The following is a 13,188-nucleotide window of genomic DNA, read 5'->3' on the forward strand; positions in this document are numbered from 1 at the left end:
ATCCAGTTAAATGTGCATCAAAGACCATAAAACATATATTTAGAAAAGTTAGAAAATGCAAGAGTGAGGGCTGCCACCTTAACTTTACACAGTGATATCTCTGTGTAAAGGTGTTCTGTTATGTGATGATACTTTTTATTTTCTTCCAGAGAAATCTTGTCTCAGTTGGCAGACTGGTAACACTCTGGGAGAGATTTTAGCAGAGCGGTAGAGTGAAGGGAATAGCTAGTCTCACCTAAGACAAAAACATGGAGAAAACTGGATTCCATCTGTACCTTTTCAATATGCTTCTATGTGACAATGACAAATCAGTGACACCTTCCTTCCTTAGACAAGCTCCAAATTCTTGATTCACTGATCCCTGATCTGAAGCACTGCAGCTTGGTCTGCAGCAATATAAAGTGTTCTCACTTGCAACTGCAGTCATTGAGAGATGTTTTTTGAGATGCTAAAGGATACTTCCTGCTGAGAACTCAGAAAAATCCAGTTCTCAATATCTCAAATATGATGAACTATTTTGACATACAGTTAATTTTCTCCTTGGTTTCCAACTTCTTCTAAAGCAAAAAATTAAAGCATATGTCTATAAATGTAACAGCATTGGGACATATCTCATACAAGCTCATGTCTGTCTGGATATTTTCTAATAGCAGATTCATGTATCATGTGTTATCTCAAAAATCAGCTTCATCTAACATCAGAGAGAAAAGCAGTGTACATGATTCATACTAATGCTCTCTAGAATCAAAGTTTAAAACAGAAAACCTATAATTGGAGTTACTCTACTGTGTATATGTTTGTTGATGATTGTCTTGATTTGCAATACAAGCTGTAACCAGACGTATGTATTCTATTACCAGCTGTTAAAACCAGCTGGGGCAGTGTTCTTTATCTCTTCCATATCCCATCCCTCATAACTCCAGGGGGATATCTCCTGTTAATGGGCCATTGAGTCTCACTCCATGACTGATAAATTCCATCATCCCATTGTCAGATGCTCCACCCAGGGGGAGGAACCAAGCATTCCTACCTGGATATAATCTGAGACTTGGAACACCTTTCAGTCAGCCTTTCTCCACTGGATTTCCAGAGGAAAACTGGACCCATCTACACCATCACTGGACCTCCAGAGGAAAACCACATCCTTCTACAGGACCACTGCTTCAACAGAACCACATCTGTCACTGCAGGAGGACTGCAGCCACCATTTAATCAGAGTGCTACCAACAGCCTGACCAACAGGGTGTCAGGTTGTATTCTGACTCTGACAGTGCCTTGTTTTTTTATACTACTGCATTTTATTTTGATTTTCCTATTAAGATGCAGATTTTCTTTTTATTTATACATACTTGTAAAGAACTGTTATTCCTACTCCCATATCTTTGCCTGAGAGCCCCTTAATTTCAAAATTATAATAATTTGGAGGGAGGGGGTTTACATTTTCCATTTCAAGGCAGGCTCCTGCCTTCCTTAGCAGACACCTGTGTTTTCAAACCAAGACAATGCTGAATGGATAAAACAGCAATTCAGAATGAAATTGAAACTGAGGAGCTGCTGGCAGATGATGCAAGGCCCTGTGGCTGCAGCAGCTGTGGTGTTACCACTGCCTACCTGCATTTCATATCAGGAACAAACTGACACTTTTCTCTCTCCAGTTGTTTCATTTGTAGGATGACTTCCCATATTTGCCAAAGACTCTGGTTTCCAGTTTTGGTTGTATAAATGGGCAAGATTGGAAATTTGGTCAACTGCAAAAAGTCCTCTAGGCCAAAAGACTGAGACCTCTTGCTGTGTACATCTGTTGATTTCAGAGTACTACTACTGCTACTACTATTTTTTCTAACCAAAACATAAAATTGAATTTAAAATTTAAGTCTCATAGAACTGCAATGGAGATAAACAGTCTCCTCCCCTTCAGCTTCTCACCTATCAAGTCCACCTTCCATCACTTTTGGTCTCCTGTTTTGCCCATGAGAGTGGAAACAGTAACACTCCATTTTAAAGAATGAGCTGCGTATTTTTCAGTTTGATGTCATAGAAGGAAAATGCTGCTGTGCTGTTAGACTTCAAAAGTGTAAGCAATGGCCAAACAGAGTTATCTTTTAATAACCATCTCAGTGGTTATCTTTTATAAATGCTGGTGACTATTACATTAGAAAGGAACTTTGGAATGTTGCAGCCTGATTCATTTGAGTCATCACAGCAGAATCCAGCAAAACACCAAGCAAAGGCACAGAATAAAAACAGTATCACGTCACTCCCAGTGATAGCACTGAGGGTGTCATTTGCTTTACTGATGTATTGAAAATAAAAAAAGCAAAAGGAAAATTAGGACCACATTATGAGTGAAAAATAGCTGTAAATATAAGTGAGAACAAATACTTTGGAAAATATTTTGCACAGTTAATACAAGTGTTTTAAAAGTCTTGATTATCATGTCTCTCATGAGTTAACAGGCGCACAAGTTCTCAGATGTGCTCATTTAAGTAAAGGCTACATTAAAACTGAATGGTGCCATGCCATATTCCGTATGAGCTGGAAGTGGAGCTGCTCTCAGTGGTTTACTCTGCATCAAGGGGAAGGCCAGATTAAATGCTGCAGACAGAGAATGGTGAAGTTAAAGGCACGGGGCTCTGAATGCTTTACTGAAATAATTCACAGAACTGAAGACCAGGCACACAGAGGTCCCATCATACTGGAGCACAGTCAAAACATTTGGCCTCATGCTAAGATGGTATGATAGGAAAACCCTGCCACTGTTAGTGACGGTCTCGTGTAGAGTCTCACAAAGATGGAAGGCAGAGCCCCAGGCACCTCTTCATTTACTAGCATGACAAGGAGCAGAAGCAACCTAAAAGTTCCTGTATTTATGTTTCAGTTCGTTTTTCCTTGTTAACTTACTTTTCTGGTTTTAGATCCCTGTAAATAATTCCAAGACCATGGAGGTGGTCTAATGCCAAGGCCAGCTCAGCTAAGTAGAACTTGACATCCTCTTCTGTAAACATCACCTAGAGAGAAGGAAGAGAAGACCACATCTATTTATAGGACAGTGGTGGGCTGGCTTGTCTTAAACAGACACGGGAAAGGAATTGTCCAACCTGGGAATGCTGCAAGGATCATCATATCAGGTTCAATTTTCCATCATTTGTCTGAACTTACGTTAACAATTCTTACCAGATTCTCCCTATAAAACAAAGCTTGATCTATTGACTACCTCTGTTCCTTAAATATGCTGCTCTCATTCATCTGTTTGATCTGTTTAGATGACATTATGTCACAATATTAGGAAGAAATTATAACTCCTTAGCCTTTGGAAAAGAACAGCAAAATTAAACACATTCAGTGCAGCCCATATTGCTTTCATATCCCTTAACTTGCTACAATCTTGGCATTTGGTTACCAAATTCCCATGAAATAGCATGGGAAACCTTTCTGGGGAAGTGGAATACTTTCAAGTCTGAGCAGAATGTGCAGCATGAAGAGACTCAGAGATGAATTTTACACCTCATGCCTTGGAAGTTCAAGGAATGCAGTGCAGATGCCCTAAGCAGTAATGTGCTGTCTAACATCCAGGGCCTGATGAGTTGCCAAGTGAAGACAATGTTTTCTGTAGCTGATATGGATACTTCTAACACTGAAAGCTGTGCTTTGGGTGAGAAGAAACTTCTATAATCAAAAAACCAATAAGCTCTCAAAAACTCAGATGGCAGAAACCCCCTTTGGTTCAACTTCCATTATATCTCAGATGCTCTCTTTAATTAAATTTCAATATGCACAGAGATAATAATGCAGAAAAAGAAGCTGATATATTGGATACACAAGTGTGATTATGCATGACTGAAGTAAAATGACTCAGCTCAATACAAATTTACTTGTCATATGTAAATTCTACAGTAGAAGTTGCAGAGCTTAATTTTAAAATTAAGTCTCTACTCTCAAAAAGAGGTAGCCAAAATATCTGGGTGCCATGAGAAGTTCCAGACATCTGAGAGAAAAAAGAGATTATTCAGAGAACAGATGTCACATAACTTAATTAAGAATTTTACTTCAAAGGCTAGAAATAAAAGCAAAAGGAAAATAATAAATAAATACACAAGCAAAAGCTCTCAAATTTAATTGTATTGAATGTAAAAATTACATTAATTTTAAAAGAAATTTTAATCATTTATAAGATTTAAAGTAAATAATGTAGCCAAGAAATTAAATCAGTAGAACCCTGGAAAATTCTAATCTATACATATACACCTAGTTAAAGTCAGATGTCTCAAAAAGACAGAGCAAGAAATAGGTAAGCTCTGTGTGCATGCATGCAATATATGTATATGGGACCTGACTGAAAGTCCACTGAAATCAACACCTTTCAAACAAATCTGTAACAACAAATTGCAAACACTTCAAGTTTTCCCACAACTTCTGCCCTTGCAACACCTTGCTCCTAAGCAGCTGCAAAGTATAGGCAGGTGAGCTGCAAACAGTGAAAAAAGAGAAGTATGTTTTCACTGTCAGCTTAATAAGTCATTAATGAAGGTATACAGCGCAGGAGTTGGTGAATTGCCCTGGAAAAGCTTTGGGGAAAACATGAAGCTTTAAAGAAGTACAAAGTCTGAGTTGTTATCTTCCATTTTTTGAGTTCCCTGGCTGTGCAGAACAGGGACCTGTCCTCTTAGGCAAGAGCCACATTTTCTGTCGTCTTCCATGGAACCAAAGAGGCCCTTGCTGAGATGGCAGTGCTGCCTCGCTAATAAAGCTTGCTCTCCTGACAATAGCAGAAAGACATTTTAAATTCAAATTTTTAAAATCTTTTTCCTCATATTAAAAACAACTGCTACCAGGGACTGAATATTTATGCAAGGATCATTACTCAGCAGTATAATTAACTTGTTACCAATGTCTTCTGGATTAGCAAATAAGCCTTAAAAGCAAACACTTGGGGTCCCAAGTTGCAGTGCACACATCCTGCAGCATGTCACTGAATCAGGAATTGAATGGGAAAGGATTGAGGGAAAGCTAGGGAACTTTTGACTGAAAATACTGTTCTCTCAGCTTTTTTAGTCCATCAGCAGCTCCCCAAACCCAAGAGCAACAGAGCTTCCCCTCAAAATGGCATTTGAAAGGTTCCTGTCTTTAAAGACTCTGTGATAAGTGGTTGCCCATACCCCTGTCCCCACACTCTGAAAAGTACCAAGGTTCTGGGGACATCCTGTTGGTGACAGAGAACACCAGGGCACAGACAACTGCAGGGCAGCCATTCTGCCTCACTGGAGCCTCCTGCACTCCTGCAGGGACCTCTCTGGGACTGCTGTCCCACCAGCAGAGGTTTGGAGATACAGGATAGAGCTAAATGAACCTAGCAAACCTACTGTGGCTGCTCTATATGGGCATCAGTGAGACTCGGGGTTGGGATGCTCCCTGCCTGCAGCAGTCCCTCTCCAGGGGCATGGCATGCAGAGGACAGGGGAGGGATGAGAGCCTGGGGAGGGTATGGAAGCAGCAGCTGCTCCTAGCAGGCAGGAGGAGGGCAGGTGAGGGCCGTGATAGTCAATCTCCCATGTCCGGGCTGATGCGTGGCCCTTGACCTGCTCCCAGCAGCTGCAGGGGCTGGCCCTGGCCCACGGCCATCTCTTCCCTCTGCTGGCAGTGCATGTGTTTTTCCAGTGGTTCTGTGCTCATCCCGAGGGCAGAATATATTGGGGATTGATTTCTCAGACTGTGCCTCATCACATCCAAGACCTATTCTGAAAGCATCGAGTCTGGGGCTATTTTGCTACGGGAATGGCTTAGCAGTGGTGCAGTTCTCTCTGGCAGGATGCCTACATGGTATCTGCTGCATTACCTCTGGCATAATTCACATACAATTATTAAGAACCCACTTAACCACGCAAGATGAGATAACTCTATTACATATATATATATATGGCTATTCCCAAGGCCATTTTTCATTCCCACAAACTCAATCTGAGTTCTGAAAATCCAAGACAGTCTTTAATTTCTGAGTTAAAGATCTATCAGCTTACCTCTTTGGAGAGTCTGGTGAAAAGGTCCCCTCCCCGCAGGAAATCTAGTATTAGATACAACTTTCCCTCTGTTTGAAATGCTGCATTAGAAAAGGATGAAGATGTTGGATCAAGATAAATTCCCAGCGAGTAAGTCCCATTGAGTAGTAGTGTATCATTCATGCCATTGCTTCACTGTCACTTCAAAACTTTGAGAACAAAAAAACCCATTTCTCTACAGAACTTAACAATTGAGCTTAGGCTATGGGAAAAAATGGTGTCAGCTGAGAGACAACAGTGCATTACTAATGCATTAATTTCCATGGTAAGCACCTATGAGTTACCAGTGTTTCCCACTCCACAAGGTATCAGGAGTCACCGAGAATGAGGCATAGAGAGATGCTCCAGGTTTGTGTGAGAGGAGAGCCCACACACCCAAATGTCCTCAGAATATCTGTTACAGTGAAAGTGGGGCTGGCGTGGCAGGAGGCAGCTCCAGCATGATACCACATTCATGTACACACCTGTACAAATTTTGACTGGTACTGATTATTAAAACCCGCTTTTATTTAAATTCTCTGTCTTTCTAAACAATACCTGACAGCAGTTAAGAGTTTGGCAGATGTAAACTTACGAGCTACCCCACCAGCACTACCTACCACATCAGACTTCATGACAAATTTATTTTGATGAAGGAATGGCTGAAACTTACAAATACCAAATGTCTCCTTTAGCTTAAATGAAGAATTTCACACAGGCAGCCTCTATGTGACTTTGTTAGAAACAATCATAAGTCAGCAGGGGGTATCTGCACAAAAGTATAACACATCTAGCCACAATTCCCCAACCAATTTAAGAACAAACATGAATTATATTTTATTATAGTTACCATAATGAAGCTTGACTATGAAAGGATGGTTCACTTCTGCCAAAATATCTCTCTCCATTTTAGATCGTACCCGATCCCGAACTAGAAAGAAAGAACAATAAGAGCAGAGACATATTAAGAGGCAGCATGGTCACTAGATAAAGTACTGGAATAAGGTTCTGGCAATCTGGATTCTGCTTGTCACTCTGCTGATGGCTTGTATGACCTTAGACAAATCATACCACACAAGTGTCCTCTGACTGTCTGGTCTGTGAAGCAAGGAAGCTTCCTTCTCCAGGAAGGCCCTGTGTCTTTCTCTGTAGAGAGCTGCCCTAACTAAAATGACTACAGTATTACAAACAAGAAGGCAATTACACTTTGCAGAAGAGAATGTTAATGTGAAAATGAAAACTACACAAAATTAACAACTTTACTTCATTTAAGATAAAACAGAATGTACAAGTCCCAGAGCAAGTTGGATTAACCTTGTTCAAATTAGTTTATTGTATTTTGCTGATGCTTAACAGTGTTTATGATATATCACTGAATAGCACTTTCTGGAAATGATCTACAGATACAATTTTCAAAGCTTCCAATAAACCATCCTAAACAATCAGTAATAAAGAAAAATTCCAAGTAAAAATAGTAACTAATTATTTTTATGTGTAGAGATAACTTTATTGTGTGATAGCATAGAGAAAAATACTTTTTGTGGTTGAGATGAATAGAGAGTTAAAGACATTGTTATTTCAGAGGTGACCCAAGTTCAAGCTAAAGAAAACTAATGCTGAAGATTTCATACCAAAATCATTTAACAGAATATTCAGACACTGAAGAGGATTCAAGTCCCCACATTACCAAATCTTGATTCTAAAGATGCATTTGCATTTTTAAGTCAATCACTATTTTATTGAAAGTATTTACATTTTCTTCTTTCTCTTCACAGTGCCAATAGGCTTTTCAGATGAAACCATCTACAAGAGATATTATGAAACTATTTTAGGTAGCAAAGCCTGAGATCTCAGTCAGACTCTGTCGTTGCAAGCATGTGCCGTGGAGCTGCTCAGAAGTTGAGTACTCTCAGCACCCAAGCAAAGAACATACCATTACAAACCCCCTGTCTATTGCCATACTTCAAAAAATGATACACGGAAATAGGTCCAAACCAGCTGGTCTGAAAACCTTAAATAGCACAGGTGACATACTTGGGTTTCTTGCTATTTTGATGCTTAACTTAGGTCAATAACAATTTTAGCTTTACTAGCTCATTCAATCCAAGATACCTTGTAGATAAATTCAAATCAAAGGGAATTGCAGAATTGTAATCTCATCCCACAGGTAAAAATCACACATCCTACACTCACAAAATGCTTAACCTACATGAAGACAGACTGTTTCTTGTGCTGCAGGTGGGAGTTTGTGTTGGATAGATGGGCATTGCTGGACACATGGGACATTTCCCATTAAGCTTGGTTAGGCAGCCTAAGGAAGTGCCTACTTGTATTTGCACTGCACAATTGTGAGAACAGGCTGTCAGAACAGCAGCACACCCTCCTCCACCCATCACTTGAACCTCTCAACAGGCAAAGTGTTATAGTGCATTTAGAAAAATGGTGTAATCCTGGAATGTACCCCTGAAATACAGAATGTTAGCTCCTTCCCCTTAACCTCTCCTCCCCAGTTTTTCCTTTATTGGCAGTAAGACTGTGACCCTTCCCCCTTTCCCTGATTTCAAAAGGAGCGTGTTATCAGTTTCTTCCTCTTTCCTCACACAATCCCCGGAATAAAGCTGGAATACCATCTCAGGAAGGAGAGAGCTTCATTTTTGTCCCAATAGTTCTTGCTATTAATATTTTCCCCCTTCTCTGGACTGCAGCAGGGCGGACTGTGGCTACAGAGAGGCTGGGGAACATATAAAAAACAGCAGCAAAGGCCCAGCTGTGCAGGCCAGAGCTTTGCCAAAGCCCCGTGCCCTGCCTGCTGCTGTGGTGGGTGCTGGGTGTGGACCTGTAACCACAAGTGTCACCCTTCTCCCCCACACACACACAGGAGGCACACCAGACTTAAAGAGAGGTGGTGTCACCACAGAAGACATCTCACTCTCCAGTCACGGCCCTGTCACCACTCTGAACCTGTAGCTGCTGCATTATGGGGCTACAATTCCTTTTGAAAACCTGTCTTTTGGGAGCAGAAATCAGGCTTGTGAGGCTGGAGGCTCAGCAGCACCACAGACTGTCCCAGTCTGGGCACTGCTGTCCTCACACAGCCTGGGCCAGCCCAGGACCCTCAGGCACCATTCATGGCAGTGGGATGGGCTCTGCCCTGCTCTGCCCTGGGCTGAGACCCTCCTGGTGCCCCACATGTGCCCCACCACACTTCCCTTGGGGCCAGCTGGATCCTGTCAGGGTATGGATGCTCTAAATTAGATGGCAGATACCACTTCCCACTTACAATTTTCCTCTTTAAAATCTTATATAGAGAAAGATCCAGCAAGGCGGTGCATATACAAACATCTATGGACTGCCTTGGCCAAGGGCACTGGGCTGCAAAGCAAACGTGATGGACAGCAAAGTCCCAGTGTGAATATCTGCTGGGTGCACTGAGGTCCAGCAGCCTGGGCCCTCCCCTGAGTCTCCTGGAGCTGGCTCACGACAGCACCTGGTGATTTGGTTGCCTCTCTGTGATTACCTCTCACAGTCTCTCTCCAGTGATTTGGAAACTGTCTTCTTGATGTCACCAGGCAGAAATTGGTGTTTGAAAGTTCAGATATTTTAAACTAGGAATGGGTTGTCAGATGATAGGTTTGCTGTCCTAGTGACTTTTTCTCAAATTTTTTTTTTGTCCTTTTTGATAATTTTAACCAAAGTGCTGCTGAATCCCCTTACATGAAACATCAGGAAGAGAAATCCCCCTGCATGTGTGACAAAAGCATCTGCCACTTACAGAATAGCACTTTCTGAAAATGATCTGGAAATGATGAAAGCTGTTTCTGAAGGAAGATACATGCAGATTTCAGGTCCATGATTTCACAATCTTCCCAGAGATGTTTGGCAAAAAGCATTATTGATTATAAATTATTTGCTCATCTCTACCTTTCAAAATGACCTTTCAATAAGAAATGTCACTGCTTGAAGAGGAGTGGAGCATTAATTAATTAATAAAGCAAGAACAAGGGGAGCTACAAACTAAGTTAATTAAATCAGCATCAAAAAGTATTGCAACAGAAGAAATAAATCAGTGAATAAAACAATGGCTTTCAATTACCCTCCTCACTTCTTAAAACTCAGTACTTTGCCTCAAGTGGAACAAAAGCAAAATAGGACTCGGGCTTAGTAACATGCAACTCAATTTCAAATTCTTCACATAGCACAGGAACAAAAAAAGATAATGAAAATAGAATATATACGTAAAACTCTCTGCAACATCCTTTTCAATTCTATTGCTGTTATTTTAATCTGTTTTTAATACTGCCTGTTGTAGGCAAAAGTAGAGAGCTGCGTTCTAAATTCAAATCCACACTGCCTATGTCCAGAAGACAAAGTACGTGTGTGCTGCCTAATTACCTGAGATATGGAGAAATACAGGCTTTTCAAAAGTGATCACAGTCTCTCTTCAATGGTTTTACTTGGAAATACTATTTGCTTTACTGTGTTTTTGTTCCACACAGTTCTAAACTCAAATCCTCTAAAGAGCAGCCTTTCATGTTGCACCTTCAGCAGCAGAGCATTATTATAGCACAAAGGAAAAACAGAAAAGCATCCTGTTGACACATTGGATGTAGAAGCATACCAGTAATGTCACATAGGGACTTCATGTGCTTTCCTTTTGAAAGGCATGTCATCCTGTGAAGGTTATTTTTCTGGAAGAAAGATCCTCTGTGGCCTGAAATATGGAACCTTTTAGAGATGGGGAATGAGCCATTATACCATAGCTTTACAGCCCTACACTTCTGCAGCAAAGATAGAAAAACAGATCTGCAGAGCAGGAGACACTCCTTTGTAGAAGGGCAAATCGGAAAAATCAATAACAGTGCAGACTGGGTTTTAGGAGTCCAGGGTCTGGGGGAGGTCACTTTATCTCCCCTCCTTTTATTTTTTTCTTATCCCTTTTACATGAAACAACACATTTGGCTTTAAAGAAATCAAAGAGTTGCCTCTGTTTGTTGTATTTTAAAGTAGCCTTGATGCTTCGATGTTAAGATTTGGAATGACAGATGTCTCCAAATCAATACTACACTTTAGTATTGAACTTCCATTTATAGTCTTTATCACCTATTCATTATTGTCTCTGTAAAAGTTAATTAAATCTCTCAGTATCCCTCTGAAGTACCTCTGCTCAATTTTCCAACAAAGAGAATTAAAGAACAGATTGATGAAGTCTGATGCTACAAGAAAAAAGAAATTAAAAAAAAAAATAAATCACATGGAACTTGCCAGGAGGAAACATGGTTTCTAGGGCATACAGACTGAGCTGAAAATAAATCCTCAGAGCAGTAACCCATGCCCTTGACACGTTTTCCTCATAGCCTTGCCCAGCAAGGAGCAGCCTGATGAGCTGAGGGTGCTGCACAGTTGTCTCCTTCCTACCCCATGGAGCCTCTGGCAGCTTCAATCTCCTGCTGTTTCCTTACTGGATCTTGGATCTTTCTTCTTGACAAAAAAAAAATAAAAAATAAAAAATCCACAGATGCTGCAGGAGGTTGTGTTTTAGATTTTTGGCTGAAATTAGCTGTTGGGCTCAACCCCATCATTAGGGAAATACTGACTGACAGACCAACCAGACGATCACATAAATCTCATGTCCTTATACAGAGGTGAAATTTCAATTTTTTAATATTTTTTTAAGCAGATCTAGAACACTGAATATCCACAGAGGCCTTTATGCATAGCTGCCAGGTGAAACCGTTCCCACCAAAGTCTGTGAGCTGTGGATGTGAAATGATATCCGGTAAACCAAATCCTATGGTCGTGTACATCACCAGCAAGGTCAGAATTATACCCCTTACAACTGCATAAATCAGTTCTAACTTAATGAAATAAAACCAGACTCAGTAAACAGCTTGATGAAGATAAAAGAAAGCTGCCATCTGCTAGAAGGGAACTTCCTCTAAAAATCCAAAACCTACAGCTGGAAATACATCTGTTCACAACTTGTGCAAAACTGAAAGTCTTCAATACCTCTGCAGAGTTGCACCTGGAACTTTTTTTTTTTTTATGGAAATCATACATTTGATTTAAATTTATTTACCTTAGTGGATGTGATATCCTGTGAAATCATCAATAAATTATTTGTCCCTTGAATTTCGGTGTAGCATGCTCCTATACTTAATTTGCTTCAATTGTACTGAAGTGGTACTTTTAACTATTTTTTATTATTATTACTACTATTGCAGGCAACAATTTCAGTACTAACTCTTACTGACAGGCAATAATTACCTTTCTAGGTATTATTATTCTAGGAATAGGCATCATTTCAAAATGACAAATAAGAAGGCTGGCCTTAGAATTCAAAGGTCCCGGTAAACACTGATCATCAGCAGCTCTGGAAATTATGATGAACTGAAGGAAGAAACTGGTTTTATACAGCTTTACAGTAAAGAAAAGTTGTTTAAAACATCTATGAGACAGTTGGCCTTTTCTCCCCCCACAAAATAGGTATTTCAAATTTAGTTCCAGCATACAAGAAACCAATAACACAAAGATGACCAGGACATATAGTCTTCATTCCTACCCTTAAATACAGGATAAAGAGGGATGAATTTTTTACATTGCACTTCTCTCATGTCTCCTGGGAGACTCTTTTTTCGCCTTGTAGCTCTTGCCTTGCTGCAGTGCTGGCTAACTTGCATGCAGCTGCAAAGAAGAGGCAACACCAAGATTCATATTCCCTATCCATGGGGCATTTCAGTATCAAATGAGTGTCTGCCCTGTGTTTTTCTAAGGAGATGTTGGTAAGCCAACAGAAGCAATGAAGAAATTACTGTTTTTTCTTGTCCTGCTTGTGATGGAGATGATCCAGACGTCCAGGAACTGCTGGATCTCTCAGGGTAATGAGTTTCGCTGCTTGCCTTTTAAGCTTGAAGCCCAGCATGGTTTAATCAACCACTGTTGCTCTTTGCTCTGAAAACACATCTGCTGTTTGGTGGGTTTTACAGGGAGAGCTGAATAAAGTTTGTGCATCACCTTTACTCTGGAAGTGTGAAAGCTGTTTGTGCTTTGGTACTCACCAGAAACACTTTCTGCAGCATATCATCAAAGGCAAAAATACAGCTTTTGATTAAAAAGTATGAGGAGTGAACACTGGTTCAGGGGTGAAAATGCAAAGATA

At 40.5% G+C, this 13,188-nt stretch overlaps 1 protein-coding gene across 1 annotated transcript in view; it reads right to left on the reverse strand.

Moving 5' to 3' along the window:
• LOC107202385 (ribosomal protein S6 kinase alpha-2) overlaps positions 1-13,188 on the reverse strand; it is a 157,715-nt gene that overhangs the window by 64,022 nt on the left and 80,505 nt on the right. Inside the window, exons 4-6 of the mRNA XM_015623089.3 lie at positions 6,883-6,963; positions 6,015-6,094; positions 2,902-3,008 (exon numbers count right to left, since the gene is read on the reverse strand). Coding sequence (XP_015478575.1) covers positions 2,902-3,008; positions 6,015-6,094; positions 6,883-6,963 — 268 coding nt within the window. The remainder of the gene's footprint in view (positions 1-2,901; positions 3,009-6,014; positions 6,095-6,882; positions 6,964-13,188) is intronic.

The sequence above is a fragment of the Parus major genome, chromosome 3 (assembly GCF_001522545.3).
Source record: "Parus major isolate Abel chromosome 3, Parus_major1.1, whole genome shotgun sequence".
Classification (NCBI taxonomy): Eukaryota; Metazoa; Chordata; class Aves; order Passeriformes; family Paridae; genus Parus; species Parus major.